This window comes from Nematolebias whitei, chromosome 2, assembly GCF_014905685.2.
Source record: "Nematolebias whitei isolate Nwh7 chromosome 2, NemWhi1, whole genome shotgun sequence".
Classification (NCBI taxonomy): Eukaryota; Metazoa; Chordata; class Actinopteri; order Cyprinodontiformes; family Rivulidae; genus Nematolebias; species Nematolebias whitei.
Window position 1 is genome coordinate 49,580,165 of NC_056499.1, and position 21,245 is coordinate 49,601,409.

Consider the following 21,245-nt stretch of genomic DNA (forward strand, 5'->3'; position numbering starts at 1 on the left):
TATATATATATATATACACATACATACACACATACATACATACATACATACATACTTATACACATACACACATACATACATAAATATATCCTTTTTCTTCTGCTTATCCGGGGTCGGGTCGCGGGGGTAGCTGCTTAAGTAGGGAGGCCCAGACTTCCCTCTCCCCAGTTACTTGGGCCAGTTCATCCGGGGAAATCCCAAAGCGTCCCCAGGCCAGCTGAGAAACTTATGCCCCTTTTCCACTGTCACGGCGCGGGCCGGATATTTCCGGCTTGACGCGCGTTTGAGGTCTTTTCCATGGTTCCTAGGACCGGCTCGGCTCCCTAAATTCTGGCCCAGTTTCTCAAGGGGTCCAAGCGAGCCGAGCCGTGACGTCAGAAACACTGTCGGTCACTGATTGGTCGGAGGGAGGAGTCTGCGGAGTCTTTCCAAACAACCCAATCTGCCATTTTTTTCTCTACCGCTTGCTATTAGCGATAACTCGAGGAGCGTACCTTTTATAGTATTTTGAAGATATACAAAAACAATAATATCAAAGCCGTGGTCAAATGCAGAAGTGCAGGTGTTGTTGTGCTTGGTGGCCGAAGAAAAAATTCAAAGCGAGCTAGAAAGAGCGATTGGAGGGTGGTTTGGACACGGCTACTGCTCTACTTGAATCATTTATAGAAGATGGTGAGTGTTTTCTAACTTTAAACATATTTTAAGTTACTCATCCCATCGGTTCTGAACATATTTTTAACTAACAAAAGAGGCTGACGCCATAGGACAACATCGGTCCTACGATGCTAAGCTAATTTGCATAAACGCTAACTGTCCTCCGGTCCCGTTTCTCACTGTATTTTATCCAGAACGTATTTCAGCACGTGACAGTTCGTCTCTAAACTCCACATAAACCCTCCAAGCCTCCCGGCTTCTGCTCCTGCTCCATCAGTGGAGTCTACACCTGACAGAGCTCCATCGCAGCCCAGCTGCACCTCACAGAGCAGCACAACGCTGCAGCCTTCTGTTATTGGTAAGAACAGATGCAACATGTTCCACATCACTTTATTCGTGCTGATAAGGACTTGATTTTATTTTATTTTTAAAGTAAAAAAATAAAATGTTGAATAAACACTGAATTGGGATGAAATTATGTACACAGGGTCCCAGTTACAGACAACAAAATGTAAAAGAAAAACAGTAATAAGATCTAAGATATGAATTAAGAAAAATATCAACTAAAAACATCTACTAATAATGCACTAAGCACTAATAGCAGTAAACAATCAAAACAATACGTCAAACAGCAACATGAACTTGTAAATGGGACCCTGTGTACATAATTTTGATCCACCACATGTACCACATGACAATAAAGAATATCTGTATCTGTATAATACTTTCTGATTCATATATCCATTGTTATTATATTATTTTCATTATTTTTAAATCAATTTATTTTTTATTTTCTTATTTTATCAGTTTATTATTATTAATATATCTATTATAGCTGTTAGCTGCACCTTTCTTTGTTTTATGCATTTATTCAAAAACAGTATGTAGCTTGAATTAACCACCTTTTTCTTCTTTCTAGTCAAGAGAAAGAAAAAAAGAGTCCAGTAAAGAAAAGTCTTATTTCATCACTGAATGAACATGAAGAACTGATCCGGACACAGCAGGAACAACACTTGTGTCTTCTTCTGGATGAAGCCCGTGAGACAAGGGACAGACAGATACACAATCATTAGTTGGATGCAGTATTTTTTATTTTTCTACATTTTTCACTTCTTACTTTTCCTATTAAACAATTTTTTTTCTTAAGTGGTGTCCTTGAACATTAAATTTCCTAAACAAATTTTACAATGTTAAGTTCATATAGTGTTTGTTTAAATTCATACTGGAAGTTGAGAAAAATTTCCAACTGCATTTGATCTTTAATGAATCGTAAGAAAACGATTACCAGAATCTGCTCAACTGTTATTATGTTATAAATTTTTTGGTTCTAGGATGAAGTGAGACAAAAACAGTCAAAAATTCAGAAAGGACAGTTATCAGTTATCAGTGATCAGTTATCGTTATCATTTAGCAGTTATGGTTTATCGTCCATACAACTGTGGCCTGAGAGATTCGGCTGAAAGTCCTGGTGCACCTTTTATTTGAACCTGCAGAGATTTGAACAGCTGATCTGAAGCAAACGGGCAGGAGTTCACCTGAACTGAGCACTCCTGCTGTGTTTGAAGGTCTCCTCCTTCACCATCCGTCTGTCCGTCCGTCCATCCGTCCGTCCGTCCGTCCGTCCATCCATCCATCCATCCATCCATCCATCCATCCATCCATCCATCCATCCATCCATCCATCCATCCATCCATCCATCCATTATCTTCTGCTTCTGGGTTGTGGGAGCAGCAGCTTTACCAGGGAGGCACAGACATCAACAGTCACCTCTTCAACTCTTCTAGGAGGACTCCATGGTGTTTGCAGACCAACTGACTATTTAATAAGTAATATCCTGATGCATGCTCAATAATCCAGGTAGAAAAATATAAAAAGTCTGGTCCTCTGGACATTCACAAAACAAACAATACAGTTTATAATAAACAAACAATAAATGTTTTTTGTTTGTTTGTTTTGTTTTTTGAATGTCCAGAGGACCAGACTTAACTTTTTTAGATTAATAAGTAATAGATTTATGTTTTTAAATTTAATGAAAGACAAACCTTTAAAATTTAAGGACAAAATTTAATCTAATTGTTTTCAAGTCTGTAGCTTATTGTAAAAGCAGTTTCAAAGATTACAGCACAGTGTGAAGTTTTGCAATTTTAACATCAACCTTGTGCATATCTGTAAATAATAAAAATATATTTTTAATACATCTTTATTGTAAAAATCTTTACTAAAATGGAAAACATGGATTTAAAGCAGGCAGGGAAGGCAGTAAGGTAGGATTATGAATCGGTTTTAAAAGTTACAGCTCATGAGGTACTCCATTAGAGCATGACATCTCTTCCACAACATGTGACAAAGTCTTCAGTGTGTTCTTCTTCTAATACATTTAGTGGTGGCTAGTAAATAGCTTAAGGGAGCTCTACCGCCACCAGGTGGTAAGACGAGTTGGATTCTAGTCCCCGCCTACAGAGCCGGTCCAGAAGTGTAAATGGAAACACAATGAGACACGAGCCGATCTGAACCGACCCGAACTGATCTGATCCGCACCGTAACAGTGGTAAAGGGGCATTAGTCCCTCCAGCATGTCCTGGGTCTTCCTCTGGTTCTCCTCCCAGTGGGACGTGTCGGGAACTCCTCACCAGGGAGGCATCTAGGAGGCATCCTAACCAGATGCCAGAGTCACCTCAACTGGCTCCTCTCTATATGGAGAAGTAGCAGCTCAACTCTTGAGTCCCTCCCGGATGACCGAGCTTCTCACCCTATCTCTAAGGGAGAGCCCAGACACCCTGCAGAGAAAACTCATTTCGGCCGCTTGTATCCCGAGATCTCATTCTTTCGGTCACAACCCAAAGCTCATGACCATAGATGAGGGTAGGAACATACACTGACAGGTAAATCGAGAGCTTCGCCTTTTGACTCAGCTCTCTCTTCATCATGACAGACCGGTACAGCGCCCGCTTCATTGCAGACGCCGCACCTATCCACCCATTGATCTCTCGCTCCATTTTTCCCCTCATTTGTGAACAAGACCCTGAGATACTTGAATTCTTCCACTTAGGGAAGGACCTCCTCCCCAACCCGGAGAGAGCATTCTATCCTTTTCCGGCTCAAGATCATGACCTCGGATTTGGAGGCACTGATCCTCATCCCGGCTGCGTCACCTTTGGCTGCGAACCGCTCCAGCGAAAACTGTAGATCACGACCTGATAAAGCCAATAGGACGACATCATATGGAAAAAGCAGATGCAATTCTAAGGCCACCAAAACTGATTCCCTCAACACCTTGGCTGCGTCTTGAAATTCTATCCATAGAATGTATGAACAGAATTGGTGACAACCTTGGTGGAGTCCAACTCTCACTGGGAACGAGCCCGACTTACTGCTGGCAATGCGAACCAAGCTCTGACACCGGACGTACAGGGACCTAACAGCCCGTATCAAATGGCCTGGTACCCCCATGCTCCTGGAGCGCCACAAGGTTCCCCGAGGGATACGGTTGAAGACCACCCTCCAGGACTCTGCTGAGGGTGTAGAGCTGGTCCAGTGTTCCACGACCAGGACAAAAACCACACTGCTCCTCCAATTCGAGGTTCGACTATCCGACAGACCCTCCTTTCCAGAACCCCTGAATAGACTTTAGCAGGGAGGTTGAGCGTGATCCCCCTGTAGTTGGAACACACTCTACAGTCCCCCTTTTTGAATAGGGGGACCACCACCCCGGTCTGCCAATCCAGGGGAACTGCCCCTGATGTCCATGCAATATTGTAGAGTTGTCGTCCTCCAAAGCAAGAGTTAGGGGTTCAATTCCACCAGCAGTCACATGCCGAAGTGTCCTTGGGCAAGACAATGAACCCCTCATTGCCTCTGATGTGTCTCCCATCAGTGTATGAATGTGATAAAGCACTGTTTATTCTTTGTATAAATCTAGAAGAGTGCTGTATGAATGGGTAAATGAGGGCACATATTGTGTTGTAAAGAGCTTTGAGTATCTTGATAAGCTAGAAAGGCATTTTATAACTACAGTCCATTTACCATTTACATCTGAGTGACACCCGATTCTATCAGCAAAGCTTTTCCTCTGTATTAAAGGGTTAGACTTGTCCTCACTTGTAACCAGCAGAAAAAAAAGTGTTAAAAAATGCTTGAACATTTGAGGTCAAATAAGTTTCAATGTACACAAAAATTATTATTTAATTCCACTATAAAGAATAAATAACAGTGACAGTTCACTTTGGTCACATGGAAACATTTCACAACCGTGTTTTATACATTTACTTGTCATGTATGTTTTGATTATATCAAGTATTTATTTGTTCATTCACTCATATTAAACATTAGAAGTTTAGAACTACATTTTCTTTACTAAAATTACATTTTTGCAGTCAAGTCCTTATAAATGTACCCTAACAGAGAATCCATGTAAAGACACTGAGGCATATTTTGTTTTTTTTACCATATTGCCCAGCCCTACTTTAATATATACTTATAAACTCCTGACAGTCAGCAACACAAAGTCAAATGGTTTGAGAAAAACACAAAACAAATCATGATATTATGATGAAATGAAGCTTACCGATGCAGGTTTTAGTTGGTTCACACATGCGGTAAAGACACACACACACAGAGCATTTCAGAATGAATGAACCCATTTCTGCCAACTTTTTTAGCTCAGCTTTATAAAAACCGAACTCTGACATGCCTGAAAACAAAAAGTATGATCTCCACTGCACGGTTAACAGAGCAGCTGAAAAAGAAGTGACAGCAGCCAATTGTTTTAGTAGCTAAACTCCACAAGTAAACCACATCTTTACATCTTTAGTACTCTTGAATTTTCTGCAGTTGGTCGTTAGATATGAGAAAGGCACAGTGATGTTTGATCAAGTGTGGGCTGTTGATGCATGTAAAGAAATGATTGTGTACAGAAACTAAACCCCAGAAAGCCTGAACTCAGCCTGCTAAAGAAACAAACCAAACTAATGTGAAGTGGGAAAATAAAATGATAAACTTAAAATGGAAATGCTTCTAAAATATGAAAAAATACAATTTACAGATACTTGTATACATGATACTTGTCCCAGAACAAACTGGTAATCCTAATTCATCTTGAATTTAAATAGCTAGATGCTGTGTTTCCTCTCCTAAGAGGAAGTGTGTATGTGTGTGACTGATCTACCCTGTGCAGGTTAGTGAAGGAGCGCGGCGGTCTAAGACACGTACCGTCTTTGTAGGACAGACTGCCGCTGGAGAATTTTTTGCGGTGTACGCGTGCGTAGTCCTGCAGGTTAGGCGCACTAGAAGAGCCACCGAGGACGGTGGTGCTGAAGAGCCCGGCACACTGAGAGCCTGCGAGGGGTGCGGGGGAAGGTTAGACACCGCCACATGACATGCTGTTACTAAAAAAACAGCTCACCAGCAAGAGACAGAGAAGAAGACAGAGACAAGCAGAAAAGACTCAAAAGAACATGCACCTTGAACCAGCTCCCATCTCCCTATTTTTTTTTAAAGAGGGAGAAGACTTTGTGGAAAACTAATACGGTTATAGCAAACCACAACAACAAAAAACTGGTTGATACATATTCTGCATAAAGGCACCATAAAAATCATCTTTATTTTGTAAAACTAACCACTAAGAGACAACACATCAGTGTACAATGTGCAATTTCTTTAACTAAATTCAAAGTCAAAATGCAGAAGCAGTGTGTGAAAAATGAAGTTCCTCTGATGAGCCAGCAGCCTATTTTAGCAGCAGAACCCTCAGTGAGGGTTTGCTGCAGAAATTTACTCCTCTCACATGAAAGAGGAATTATGGCCCTTTATTCTCTCCAACGTCGCTTCAGTTTATTGCAGTTCCTGCCCGGCGCTCTGAAGGTTGCTCCACAACATTTCAGTTGTCAGTCAGGTTGAACATTGCAACACCTTGATTCTTTTCTTATCAGCCGTTCTGTTGTAGATTAGCTGCTGTGTTTGGGATTGCTGTTGAGTTACATCATGATTCAGTTTGGTCCAAGCTTCAGATGTTAGATGTCCTTACATTAGACTTTAGCAGAATTTCTTCTATCCATCTTATTCCTAGACCCCATGCTGCCTTGCGTGAATTATGAGCACGACTTCTAGCACGAATCAAAACCGGCATTTGTTTATGTGCGAACAGTATGAGCTAATGTAGTTTCTCTGAGCGTGGATTTAATTTAAACATGTAGGAACACCACCTGTCAGAACTCAAACAGGACAATATAATCATTCTGTTGCCTGCTGAGGACGAGGGGTGGAGGATGACCTGAAGAAGTGGCTGCAGATTACATCTACTAGCATCTTTAGCTACATCTACTAGCATGCTTAGCTACTTCATTGACTCAGTTCTTCTGACGGTGAAGCGATAAACAACATGAAAAGCTCTGAGGCGTGTTAGTATCTACACAGTAATAAGGTTGGTGGTCCAAAAAAGTTCAATCTGGTCCTCTGGACATTCAAAAAAACAAACAAAAAAAAAATCTAGAAACGTTTCGTCTATCATCCGAGAGACTTCCTCAGTCTGAGGTGCTGTTTTCAGCTCAGTCTCTTAAATAGCACCTTCTCAGAGTGGATCAACCAGTTTTGCTGCTGACAACCAAAACCAGCTGATCACATGCTCAAGAAGGACCATCAGCCTAACAATGGGTCATTAGCACACTGATGGCTGTTTACTATTCACAGAGGGCTGAGTGATACTAGCAATCACAGCATTGTAAGAGGGGGACAGTTGAACCCGGAGGCCTCCACCCCTGTTTAATGATGGACGATTTCTTTTCACAAAGATGGCCTCCTTTACTCCTCTCTCAAACCATCGTTCCTCTCTGTCCAGGATGTCAACATCGTTCTAGATTTTTTTGCTTTGTTTTGTTTTTTTGAATGTCCAGAGGACCAGATTGAACTTTTTTGGATTTTTCTACCTGGATTATTGAGCATGCATCTGAAGGTTGGTGGTGTTTTGTTAAAAGAGGTGGGACACAATCTTATTCACCTTAAATCAGACACAGAGCCCAGACCATTAAAGTCCTCCATCACTGAGCTTGGATTAATTACAGAGAAAATCACAAAATTGAAGACAAACAAATATTATAATTTATTTTATTATTATTGACCTTTATTTAACCAGGCAAATCCCATTGAGATCACAGATCTCTTTTGCAAGGGAGGCCTGGGCCTGAAGGCAGACTAACATGCATGTTTTTATCCTATGGGAGGAAACTGGAGTACGGAGAAAACCCACACAAGCATGAGAAGAACATACAAACTCTATGAACCCAGGACCTTCTTGCTGTGAGGCAACAGTGCTAACTATTGAGCCGTCGTGCTGACAACAAATAATACTATAAAGCTGTGACCTCTATACACTTGAAATCATACCGGATATGCTCGTCACCGTTTTCAATCCTTCTGAGGATCCGGCGTCTCTTCTTCTGTAGTTTACTGTAGTCCAGACACAAAGTAGGATGCAGGTTTTCCTCCGTCGGCCGTTTGTCAACAAAGTGAAATGAGCTCACATGCAGAGTTTTGGGTGGTCTCTTCAAGTTCACATTTTTCAGCCACATTCTTCTTAATTCTTCATCTGTAGGTAGGAGATGGAAACTATACCTCTTTTCACAGGAACATTCTCTTTGTTTTGGGTCCGTGTTCAAAACTATGTTGTTGTAGCCACTGATTTAGTTTGGTCTGGTTTTTCTGCAGCCCTGAACACAACAGGTACCTAAACTCAGCACGGCTATTTTAGCAAACTTTATGGTTGGTAAATAAATGTAAACAAAACAAGAACAATGCTAAATTGAATACTTTCAAATAAACCGTGGTCCGTGCTCCGCTACCATGGTTAACCAATGATTATTGCTACTTCCTGTCTGACAGGAAGTTGTACCCATAATCATTTAGACAGTAGAGCCCCCAGGAATAAGGTGGATAGCTGCAAAACAAACCTAGATCATCAACCCACCACCCCCGTGCCGGCAGCTGTCTGTGCTGACATGTTGAGTTTGGTCTTCTCCATCTGTGCAAAATGTGTAAATATCTCTTCTCTGGTCTTATCTGTCCAAACGATGTTAGTCAGAAGTCTTGTGGTCTTGAGAAACTTTGCAAACACAAATCGTGCTGCCATGTTCTTTTAAGAGCTTCCTCTTATTTTCTCCAACTTCCCAAACAAGCCATACTGTTCAGTCATTTTATTTTTTCTAATTGTCCTGTCATGAACTGTAACCTTTGACCTGCTAACTGCGGACTGTACAGCCTGATATGGAGCTCTTGGCTCTTTTTTGTGTTAATTTCTCTAAACATTGCATGGTCTGACCCTGGGGTAGAATGATGAAGGAGTGCCTCTGTCTTCTTCCATTACTCAGAAGTGAAGCCATAATACAGGCTTTCTTAAGAAGTTAGACTATCCAATTTAATGCTTTTTAAAACCAATGAATGGCATTTTTTTTAAACATTTTGCCAGTGGCAGTGAATTTATAAATTGCACTTTTTTTTAAAATGCCAATTTAATGCCACTGACTGTGAATGAATAAAACACAATAACTTTATTTTGTTTTACAGAAGATGATTAAGTCATGTACCTTAATTTGAAAGCTGTTCTTTTCATTTTTACTGAAGTGGGCATCACAGAACCAAAGGAGGCAGAACTGTATTGGTCCATTTAGGCCAAGTTCAGCCTTTTTTAAAAACTGACACTTCTTCATCATGACCATCTGCAGCCATACAAAAAAATTCTTCAATTTTCAGTTTCTTTAGTTAGAATTTGCAGATCAAGTTAGAGAGGCCAGACTGAGATGGTTTGAACATGTCCAGAAGAGGGACAGTGGTTTGGACATGTCCAGAGGAGGGACAGTGGGTATAAGAAATGCAGATGCCAGAAAAAGACAAAGAGGAGATATATGGATGCAGTTAGAGAGGACATGGAGGTAGTTGGAGTGAGGCCAGAGGATGCAGAGGGAAGAGGGAAAAGATGACAGAAGAAGTTGTTTCTGATCCTGCCGTTTTCCTTCACACACCCAATCTTCTGACAGGTGTGCACCAAGCAGCCAGGAACAATTACTAAAATGTTTCGCCACGTTACTCTAATGTAACGCTTATGTTTCGCTCTGACGAGCACAGCGATTACCTAACTCACCAACCCTATCTTATTTTACTTGAAATCTAATTAACAATATTTAACTCCACAGAGATTCAAAATTTATGCTTGTTAAAATTCCAAATAAAGCCTTATTTTTTTGCTGAATCAATTTTTGACTTTTAATGCCCCATGGAAACCCCATAACATCAGGACCATGGAAGATGCCATGTTGTATGTTTGAAGTCTCAGAATGTGCATTCAAGAGGTGGGGCTGAAAACTTCAACTTCCATGTTCTGTTCCAATGTCTGGTTACAATCTGTGTCAATGTGGGGCTGGAACATCAACTCCTGGAAAGATTATTAGCTGACGAATGTTTCCCACTTGTGAATAATATTTCTGTTTGAAGAATGAAAAGCTTCACGTAGACTGAAAATTACCCATTCCAGATCAAAGGGCAGAAACTTCTCTAAGATCATTGCTGATGCCTTTCCTCTTGGCATTGTGTTTACACACACCTGATTGCTTCACAGCAGCAAACTAACAAAACATCTGTGCTTCTAGGGAGGAGCTAACTCTCGCCGATGATCAGTTAATACATTTGATCAACAGCTGATACTCTCTTCAATCCTATGGATGCTAGAAAGAAGGTCTTCATTTTTCACACCCCTCAGTTTTAGTTAAATAATGACACAGTGTAATTTATTAAGGCAGCACGATGGCGCAACTGGTAGAGCTGCTGCCTCTCAGCGAGCAGGTCCTTGGTTCAAACCCCAGTCCAGGGGCCTTTCTGGGTGGAGTTTGCATGTTCTCTCCATGAATGCGTGGGTTTTCTCCGGGTACTCTGGTTTCCTCCCACAGACCAAAAACATGCATGTTAGGCTGATTGGTAACTCTAAATTGTCCCTAGGTGTGAGTGAGAGAGTGAATAGTTGTTTGTCTCTATGTGTCCCTGTGATGGACTTGCGACCTGTCCAGGGTGTACCCCGCCCCTCGCACAGTGATTGCTGGACATGGGCACCGGCGACCCCCGTGACCCAAAATGGAATAAGCGGGTAAAGTAAATGGACGGATGGATGGATATAATTTATTATTTTCGTGTTCACGTCAAGTATGTAATTTTAAGACCTGGGGCCTCATGTATGAATGGTGTGTACACACAAAAAGGTTGCGTACGCTGTATTCCACGCACACGTTAGGATGTATGAAAACAAAAAGTTGCATAAAAGTGTGCATAAATAAACTCAATCTTTGAGAATGTGCATATCGCCACAGAAAAGCTTTTTTCAATCCACAAACTACTGAAACTCATGTAAATACAATTAAATGACTTCATTCCGTTTTCTGGACCTAAAAAGTTTTTCACAAGTTGGAACATTTATTTTAAGAACTGAATGATGAAACTGAATCACATTTACCTCAAATAACATGATGATGATCAAAACCACCTCACTACAATGTAAACTGTAGTTTCATTTATTTTTGTCACTTGTAGATGCAAATATGCATCAGTGACTGCACGCCTGTGAGACTCACAAATAAGGAGCATAAAATGTGTGAATCGTCAGAGGACCTTAATGTGGGATTCCTGGGTTTTTTGCCTGTCACTCACTCTTCCTTCCACAGCCAATTAACTTCAACTCACTCCACCTGCTGCTGCTCTGAGGAGGACTGCCTGATGGGGTATTTAAGCACCTGCCAGACATCTCTTCAGTGCTGGGACATTTTCTACCAAATGGTAATTCGTGAACAGCCAACTAACCTTTGTTACAACTGTTCTCACCAACTGTGACTCCTCCAGGACCTTCCATGGCCTGCCTCTTCAGATCCTTCCTAGGATCTCCTCGCTCCACTGGACTCCATCTGTGGATCAACGGTGTCCCTTCAACATTCAACATTAAAGCATTCTCATCTGGGTCAACCTGCTCCTCTCTCCACCACCAAATACCTCAGGACTGGATCTCCTACAAAACCCAGGACCTCTCCTCTCCTTCTCAGCCTCCACCTACAACACAAACACTGTGATGACAAGATTCACCTGTAAATAAAGTTCACTTACTGTACCTTTTCTAGTCCTGACTCTGTCTTTATTGAATCGGTCTGCTCACATGGGGGTCGACGTTGATAAAACCTGATAGTATGTCCCAGCCAATGGACCTCAGTCCAGTGGTTAGTGCTTTAAAAGGAGAAGCGCTTCAGTGGGCACACGCTTACCTCCATAGACACCCAATCGAAACTCTGGCGTTTGCTAACTTCTTGAAGGATTTTCTTCGGGTCTTTGACCACCCTTTGCAGCAGGAGGAGGCAGCCCAAAAACTTTTTTCATTACGTCAGGGGAAAGAGACAGTGTCCAAATTCGCCATCCACTTCCGCAACATCGCCGAGGAATCCGGCTGGGGTGAGATAGCGTTACGCAGTGCATTCATTAACGCTTTAAATCGACAGATTAAAGACCAACTAGTCACCCGGGACATTCCTTCGGATTTGAATGACGTCATTTCCCTGGTCATCCGGATAGACAACAGGGTTCGGGAGAACCTCTTAGAAGAGGACTACAAGTTCCACAAGCTTCCTCTTCCCGGAAGTAATGACGCCGCAACCGCGGATTCCACCTCTGAACCCGAACCGATGCAGATTGGTACGACTCGGCTTTCTCCCGAGGAGCGACAGCGCCGCCTTAAGGCCAACGCCTGCATGTACTGTTGGAAAAAAGATCATGCGATTGCTGTCTGCAAACTACGGGTAAAAGACAAAGCCCACTAGTAATACAGGAGATACTGGTGGGTACCACTTCTTTGTCTCCTGAAAAGAATCTAAGTCTACCGACTATCATTTGCATTAACTCTGTCAACTTTCCTATCCGGGCAGCACGGTGGCGCAACTGGTAGAGCTGCTGCCTCTCAGCGAGCAGGTCCTTGGTTCAAACCCCGGTCCAGGGGCCTTTCTGGGTGGAGTTTGCATGTTCTCTCCGTGCATGCGTGGGTTTTCTCTGGGTACTCCGGTTTCCTCCCACAGTCCAAAAACATGCATGTTAGGCTGATTGGTAACTCTAAATTGTCCCTAGGTGTGAGTGGGAGAGTGAATGGTTGTTTGTCTCGTTTGTCTCTATGTGGCCCTGTGATGGACTTGCGACCCATCCAGGGTGTACCCCGCCCCTCGCACAGTGATTGCTGGACATGGGCACCAGCGACCCCCGTGACCCAAAATGGAATAAACGGGTAAAGATAATGGATGGATGGATGGAACTTTCCTATCCAGGCGTTGATTGATTCCGGTGCTGAACATAACTTAATCAGCAGAAACCTGGTGAAGGAACTAAATATCCCTACAACCAACTTAACTCCAGCTATCACCGTCTCTGCTCTCACTGGGCAAACCATCTCTTCCATCTCATTAAAGACATTAAAGATAATGTTTGTTGTATCTGGGAATCACAGAGAGACGGGTGAGTTTTTTTGTTTTCGACTCTCCTACACCTCAATTTATCTTAGGTCATCCTTGGCTCAAATTACACAATCCTCAAATTAACTGGGCCGAAAATAGAGTTGAGAAGTGGGATGAGAGATGTTCTTTGGGATGCCTCCGCTCAGCCATCTCTTCAGGTTCATCTCCTAAAATACAAGTTGAAAACATTGATCTTTCAACAATACCTTCAATTTACCACACAATGGCACCAGTCTTCAGTAAACAAAAGGCTTTATCTCTACCGCCACACCATCCATATGATTGCGCCATCGATTTACTTCCTGGAGCTCCATTACCTACTAGTAGATTATATCATTTATCTGGGCCTGAAAAAATATCTATGAAAGACTATATTGATGACTCTTTAAAATCAGGCATTATCCGTCCTTCTACCTCTCCAGTGGGGGCTGGTTTCTTCTTTGTGTCAAAAAAGGATAAGACTCTAAGACCATGCATCGATTATAGAGGACTCAATCAAATCACTATTAAGAACAAATATCCTTTTCCTTTAATTGATTCTGTCTACGAGCAGCTTCAGGGGGCCACCATTTTCACTAAACTCGATCTATGCAATGCGTATCATCGAGTGAGAATTCGCAAAGGAGACGAATGGAAGACAGCTTTTAAGACACCTTTAGGACATTTTGAGTACCTCGTTATGCCATTTGGGTTAACTAACGCCCCGGCAGTTTTCCAAGCTCTTGTTAATGACGTTCTTCGGGATTTCCTCAACATCTTCGTATTTGTATACTTAGATGATATTCTCATCTATTCCAAAAATGAAGAGCAACATACTCGACATGTGAAGGCTGTTCTCCAAAGGTTAATAAAAAAACAGCTTTTTGTCAAGGCAGAGAAATGTGAATTTCACGCTACCACAGTGACATTCCTATGATTCATTTTTGAGAGAGGAGAGGCTCGATCCGACCCTGAAAAGACCAAGGCTGTAGTGGAGTGGCCCACACCCAGTAATAGAAAACAATTACAACGGTTCCTGGGGTTTGCTAACTTCTATCGACAGTTTATTAAGAAATATAGCAAAGTCGCCACTCCTCTGACCCAGCTCACCTCTACCCTCAAAAAGTGCAACTGGACACCCGAAGCCGACACTGCTTTTAATAACCTCAAACATCTTTTCTCTACAGCTCCCATTTTATCACACCCGGATACACAGAGACAGTTTATCGTGGAGGTCGACGCTTCTGATTTGGGAGTGGGGGCTAAGTTATCTCAAAGAGCATCTGACGATGGAAAACTTCACCCATGTGCCTTCTTCTCACGTCGTTTGTCTACTGCTGAGACAAACTATGATGTTGGCGACCGTGAGTTATTGGCTATAAAGCTAGCATTAGAAGAGTGGAGACATTGGCTAGAGGGAGCTGAACTCCCCTTCATAATTTGGACCGACCACAAGAATCTAGCCTACCTCCAGGGGGCTAAGAGACTTAACGCCCGACAGGCCAGATGGTCATTGTTTTTTGCTAGATTAAATTTTTCCATCACGTATATTCCAGGGTCCCGCAACGTCAAACCAGATGCACTCTCACGACAATTCTCTACAGTCGAGGGTCCGGACACCCCTGAGAACATCCTTCCTTCCTACTGTAAGGTGGGTGTTATACTTGGCCTATTGAAAAAGACATCCTGGAGGCCCAACAGACTGAACCTGATCCCGGTACCGGTCCTCCGGGAAAGTTGTTTGTTCCCAAAGCCATGGTGGGTAAGGTGCTGGAGTGGATCCATACAGCTAGGTTTTCCTGCCACCCTGGTGTTAGACGCATGCTGCATCTTATTAAAGCATCTTTTGGTGGCCTAACCTTGTGAAAGATGTTAAGGATTTACTTTCAGCCTGTCCCACTTGTGCTCGGAACAAGCACAGCAACCAGCCCCCAGCCATCCCTGGTCACACATCGCCTTGGACTTCGTCACTGGTCTCCCCGTCTCTGATGGTAACACAGTTATCTGCAACATTGTCGACCGTTTTTCCAAGTCTGCTCATTTCATTCCTCTACCTTCCCTCTGCTCTTGAGACTGCTCAGATTGTCACTGAGAATGTCTTTCACCTTCACGGCATCCCTTAGGACATCGTCTTCGACTGTGGACCACAATTTGTCTCTCAAGTGTGGAGGGGGTTTTGTCGAGCTTTGGGAGCTACTACCAGCCTCACGTCTGATACCACCCTCAATCCAACGGCCAAACTGAACGTTGCAACAAGGAACTGGAAACAGCTCTGAGGTGCGTAATTGACAGCAACCCCTCATCCTGGAGCCAACATCTGCCTTGGATTGAGTATGCCCATAACTTGCAAAACTCTGCAGCCACTGGAAAATCTCCTTTCAAGGTCGCTATGGGTTTCGTTCCTCCACCGTTCCCCTCACAGGAGCCTGATGTGAGCGTCCCTTCGGTCCACCTTCACATCAAACGCTGCTGTCGGATCTGGCGTCAGACGAGAGCAGCTCTGTCCAGGTCTTCGGAGCAAAACAGATGCTTCGCTGACAGACATCGATCCAAGGCTCCTGTCTACAAGGTCGGTCAAAAGGTATGGCTGTCTACCAAGGACATAACCTTAAAAGACACCCCCAGGAAACTCTCCCCCAGGTTCATGTGGGCCGTTTACTGTGGTTAAGGTGATTAACCGGTCAGCAGTGCGTCTACAACTCCCGCCTGCCATGAAGATGCACCCTACTTTCCACATATCCCACATCAAACCGGTAACCACCAGCCCTCTACACCCTCCGACCAACCTCCCTCCTCCCCCCCGTCTCATAGACAATGAACCGGCCTTCTCGGTCCGTCGCCTTTTGGACGTACAACGTTGTGATTGGGGTGTCCAATACCTGGTGGATTAGGAGGGTTACGGCCTGGAGGAACGATCATGGGTTCCCAGAGCTCAGATCCTGGATCCCGGACTCATCTCGTCCTTTTTTCAAGCTCACCCCGAAAAGAGACTTGGATCGCCAAGAGGCGGTTCTTGAGGGGGGTGGGGGTGGGGGGGGGGGGGTGTCTACTGTGGGATTCCTGGGTTTTTTGCCTGTCACTCACTCTTCCTTCCACAGCCAATGTGTACAGCCAACTAACCTTTGTTACAGCTGGTTCTCACCAACTGTGACTCCTCCAGGACCTTCCACAGCCTGCCTCTTCAGATCCTTCCTAGGATCTCCTCGCTCCACTGGACTCCATCTGTGGATCAACGGTGTCCCTTCAACATTCACCATTAAAGCATTCTCATCTGGGTCAACCTGCTCCTCTCTCCACCGCCAAATACCTCAGGACCTCTCCTCTCCTTCTCAGCCTCCACCTACAACACAAACACTGCGACGACAAGATTCACCTGTAAATAAAGTTCACTTACCTTTTGTAATCCTGACTCTGTCTTTATTGAATCGGTCTGCTCACGTGGGGGTCGACGTTGATAAAACCTGATACTTACATTCTTACAGAGCAGAAAATGGTGTCTGATCAGAAATGAACTCAAAACAACTCGTGTGATGATTCTTCAGGTTGACAGTGTAGATGTGTAGGTAGTAGGTGTGATGTAAATCATTACAAACATCTATAAATAGCTGCGTAGAGTGTGGTATAATTATGGAACAATGGCAGCTTTAGAGTTGCTGCAGGACATCACCCATAGAAGACTTGTGAGGCAGCGTGTTTTCAGTAGAGGATGACATTTTTTTCGGGAGTACCGCGGGTCATGTGATACCGGCCGGATTCCGGCGGGACCAAAGTCAACCTCATTACAACTCACGTGACAGGGACGTGACCGGACTGAAAGCTAACGGGAGCCGACAGGAGCGGGAACCGACCATTAACCGAAAATTAAACAAAAACAAACGGCGCAGCTATTGTGTAGTTTTCTTTCAGTAAGCCTTCACTTTAACACAAGTCAAAAGAACTACATTTCCCAGAAGTCAAAACACCGTAGCTTTTCACCGAGAGGGTGGGAGGAACAGCGAAATCTCCAAAGAAACCGAATGGCTGAAATAATTTGCAACGCAAGGTAAGAAGTAACTGTCTATTAAACTCACAGAATGGGCAGGAAAGTGTCAAATAACCCTGAACTTCATGAGAGTTGTGTTGGTGCTGTGCTGCTTTAAACGTTTAGTCTCAGCTGCAGCTGCGGTGGGAGTTGGACTTTGTTTACCGTCAGTAAATAAACTCAAACAGCGCATTTTTCTCCACCTTGTCCCTTTTAATTTAAAAATTATGCTCTGCTTTGTTATGTGGGGTTTTAGGTTAAAATCTTCATTATCTGTCACTGTTTGTAATGTAAAAAACCAACCAAACTCTACCTGGTTAAAGTGCACGCATTCTCCAGTAAAAATATTCCTATTTTTATATTGTGACGTCCTGCTGGATACTGAAATGGAAGAAAACGTGAATAACCATCACTTTATTGTGTAAATAGTTACTGTCGGCTGTAACCATGCCAGTACAACAACAAAGAGGCGGTGCAGAACTTTGCTGTGCAGAAGCAGCGTGACACATTCAATGTGTGTCGGACGTCTCCCTCGAGTCATTTCCTACAATGAATTACTGTAACTCACTTTGACAATCCTCTTTCTGATTAACCACTTTTATAAACTATCTACAAAGTTGCTGTGTGTCATCATCAATGTAAAATCTGTTTGTATTAAAGATGTGTGAAATCATGTGTGAGAAAGTCACGTCCCAGAGACAGTGTGAGCAATGCAAAGCATGCTGGGTAGGAATTATGTGTGCAGTGTTTTTGACTGTTTACAACATTTCTGAGTAAAAAAGTAATGAAAATGGGTTTTTCATGTTACTGTATTTTTCTGTTCCGCTCTGGTTTGGTTTGGCATTTATTCATTCAACCGTTATTTACACAGGTTAGTCTCATTGAGCCTTGGTGTCTCTGTTATTGTCTGCAAACTGACACCATGACTGTTTGCGGTAGATATGAGGAGGAAAAGCACCATGAGTGGTGATGTCACTGGGTGGAGCATAGCATAGCATCGCTCTGTGTAACTCCTAATTTTCCTGTACACTTTTAGTGTAGAGAACTGTCTTTAAAAAATTAGCGGACTTGAATTCACAGTATTTAAATTTAGCAAAAGCCAATTCTGCTAAAGGTTTTCAAAGTTAGCAAAAATGCTAATACACTAAATGGAAAGTTAGTTCCGCTGTTAGCGGATTGAGGGAACCATGCCCACCACTGGAAACCAGGTGTGTCAGTTCAGGTTCTCACCCCTCCTGGGGCTCCTTCCAACCGGAGCCTTCCAGAGTAAGCTGACAGGTCGGATATTTCACAGCCATGCCTGAGCCATGCTAGCTGCATGGAATGACCTCATTTATATGTATTAAATTATTCTATGCCATGCCTGAAAAACTCTGTCAATGCACCACAACCATTTCTTGACATCAACTATAATTTTAGAACTCTTTTTAAAATTTCAGGCAAGAACTGGAATTTAGAATGTGCTGCATTAACAGCATTTACCACCTTCAGCCAATCATCCCCCCCACCCCCTTTTTTATTTTTACTAACCCTAAGGGAACAACTGCCAAATAAAGTTTTACCATTTGCCTCCATCTCTGACCCTAGTACATGTATTTAACATTCAGTAAAAGTTTTTTGAATTTGAATCAGTTATTTGGACACAGGACAGAGGCCTGCAGTGCATTTATACAAATTTTAGTTTTTATTTAAGAGAGGTCCAAATGACACCTGCAGCAGAGTTATAATCCACATAAATTAGGATGTATGAAGGAAAGATGCCAAGAGTTTCATAAATACTGTTATTTATATGCAAATGCACATTCAAAATGTTGTCTTAAGCTAACTTTTAGGATAAAAGCTGTGCACTTTTTCATACAAGAGGCCCCTGATGACTTTATTATGTCCTGTTTCATAAAAGACCTGAAGAAAACTTCATTTTGCTGGCTGTAATTACAAAATTACAGTCAAGAAATTAAAGAAAATCACATGTTTAATATTCATAATCATCACCAGAATAATATATCAATGCAGCATCCCTGTCATTCTTTTTATAACCCATTTTATTTAAGTCTCAGAACATTAAAGTCTAATTGAAGAATAGAAAAAGAGAATAGGAAGTGGTTCAATCTTTCAAATAAAAAGGACGACACAGGTGCAAAAACAGCTGACACCAATACCCGAGGCTGCTCAGAACTGAACATTTATCAGAAGTAATTGAACACATAACCAAACAACAGCATTCAAAACTCAACTGGTTCTAGTATTTTTCCAGATGTGGAGAATAGAAAACAAATCCGAGGATTAACACATTCAAACAAGTTTTACCAACATTTCTCCAAAGGCTGTTACCACATTTAGTTCACATGAATGAACCAGGAGCTGTCACACTTACCTTAATGCAAAACAACAGGATTCTTAAAAAAAAAAAAAGCAATGGCCTCGTCTCCCTATTGGATTGCAGTTCTATTTAAGACAAGCACTTGTGAAGTTGACAACACTGTTTTCCAAAACAAATCGAATCTTAAGTTCTGGGCTCTGGACCACAGAGATCACAGGTCCGTTCTGCTTTAGACTATTGATGAAACTTCAACAATCTCTTCTAAAGCCTGAAGATTTTTCAGGTTTACTTAAAAGCAGACAAATGCCACAAACATGAGTCCCATTAGGAAAATTATGTGTAAACACTATAAAGTGGAAAAGTTCTGGCTGGCACAGCATTTACGAACACAAAAAAACATGTCCCTAAGTTAATGTCTCCTCCAAAGTTATAGAGTAACCAAATAGGACCAGCACCCATTGTTCCCACTTTGAGCACATTTACAGTTTTCTGTAGAGATAGTTGCCAAGATAACGGAGCATGTTTCACCTACCTAATCCACTTTGTTTCATCTCAGGAGACTGACGTGGGCAGAATGAAAACAGACGATAACTTCCACCTTTGGAAGCAGACGTTTCTGACAGAACCTGATGGACAAACAGGAATCACAAGAGCAAGGTTACCACATGAGTTACCACAATAAAAGTACACGTCTCCAGGAAATGCTGCTGGTTTTAAACGGAGGAAAGCACAGAAAAGAAACTCAGTCTACAAAACAGACTGGTTGTACTCTAAAAGCAAGCAGAAATTTACGAATTTCAGTGTTAACACTTGGCTAGATAATTAAAAGAAGCACTAAAATATAATTGTGTTTCTCACCTCCATCGATCCAGTTTTATGATTGCGAATAAGAGGTGACCTCCTTTGAATGGTGATTGGCTCAGAAACTGGAACGGCACGATCAGTTTCATCTCGTGAGAGGTCCTCCAAGCTGGCAAGGTCAGACTTTTTTTGCCCGTTCTGTGCAAGATGAGAGAAGAAACTGAAGTCACAGGAAGTTTTTAGAGGACAAAATGGTTTTAGGGACAAATGTCTGGATGAGATTTTACTTGTCGTAACACCTCCGCTGAGGCAGGCCGGAAGCCAAATCCAGTGGGGGCATTCTCCTCCTCTTCAACATTTTTCACACCTGGACTGAAGTGGAGCTCTACATGGAAACGTTCCTCAGAGGAGATGTCCTGAAAACAAAGACAGACATAGACTTTGAGTGATGTTCTTTCGGCTGGTCCCTTCTGCAGGGGTTGCACAGTGAGTGAACTCGTATGAAAGATTTTGAAATTGTTTGTCACTGGAAAGGCAGCTTCAGGATTACCAGGCTGCGGCACTTAACCACTGAGCTACTAATCTACATGAAGAAGAAGAAGAAGAAAGCACTATGTGCGGTCATCATTGTAAGTTTTTATACAATGACAAAATGTGTGCTCTGCATTTAACCCATCACACCTGAGATACACCCAGGTGGGGCAGTGGACAGATATGTAGCAGGGCGCTCATCTCTTCTGTGAATTTTGTCGGGGGGGGGGGGGGGGGGGGGTGTCTGTGTTGCATGCTGTTTGTTGTAACGAGAGTTTTCGAGGTCGGATGGGAGTTGAAACGGCTCAGCGTGAGGAAAACAGAGCGCTACCACTGTAGCTTTTTAGCTACCACATTTGTATTGCGTACCACTAGCTTAGCGCTACGTCTGTGTTGGCGGTTGTCGAGGGGGAGGGGTTCGGTCTGG

At 42.7% G+C, this 21,245-nt stretch overlaps 1 protein-coding gene across 1 annotated transcript in view; it reads right to left on the reverse strand.

The window, feature by feature from the left end:
- Positions 1-4,082: 4,082 nt before the first annotated feature.
- The window catches only part of ppip5k1a (diphosphoinositol pentakisphosphate kinase 1a), a 51,888-nt gene continuing 34,725 nt past the window's right edge, over positions 4,083-21,245 (reverse strand). Inside the window, exons 22-26 of the mRNA XM_037694709.1 lie at positions 20,587-20,703; positions 20,345-20,485; positions 20,019-20,112; positions 5,863-5,988; positions 4,083-4,108 (exon numbers count right to left, since the gene is read on the reverse strand). Coding sequence (XP_037550637.1) covers positions 4,083-4,108; positions 5,863-5,988; positions 20,019-20,112; positions 20,345-20,485; positions 20,587-20,703 — 504 coding nt within the window. The remainder of the gene's footprint in view (positions 4,109-5,862; positions 5,989-20,018; positions 20,113-20,344; positions 20,486-20,586; positions 20,704-21,245) is intronic.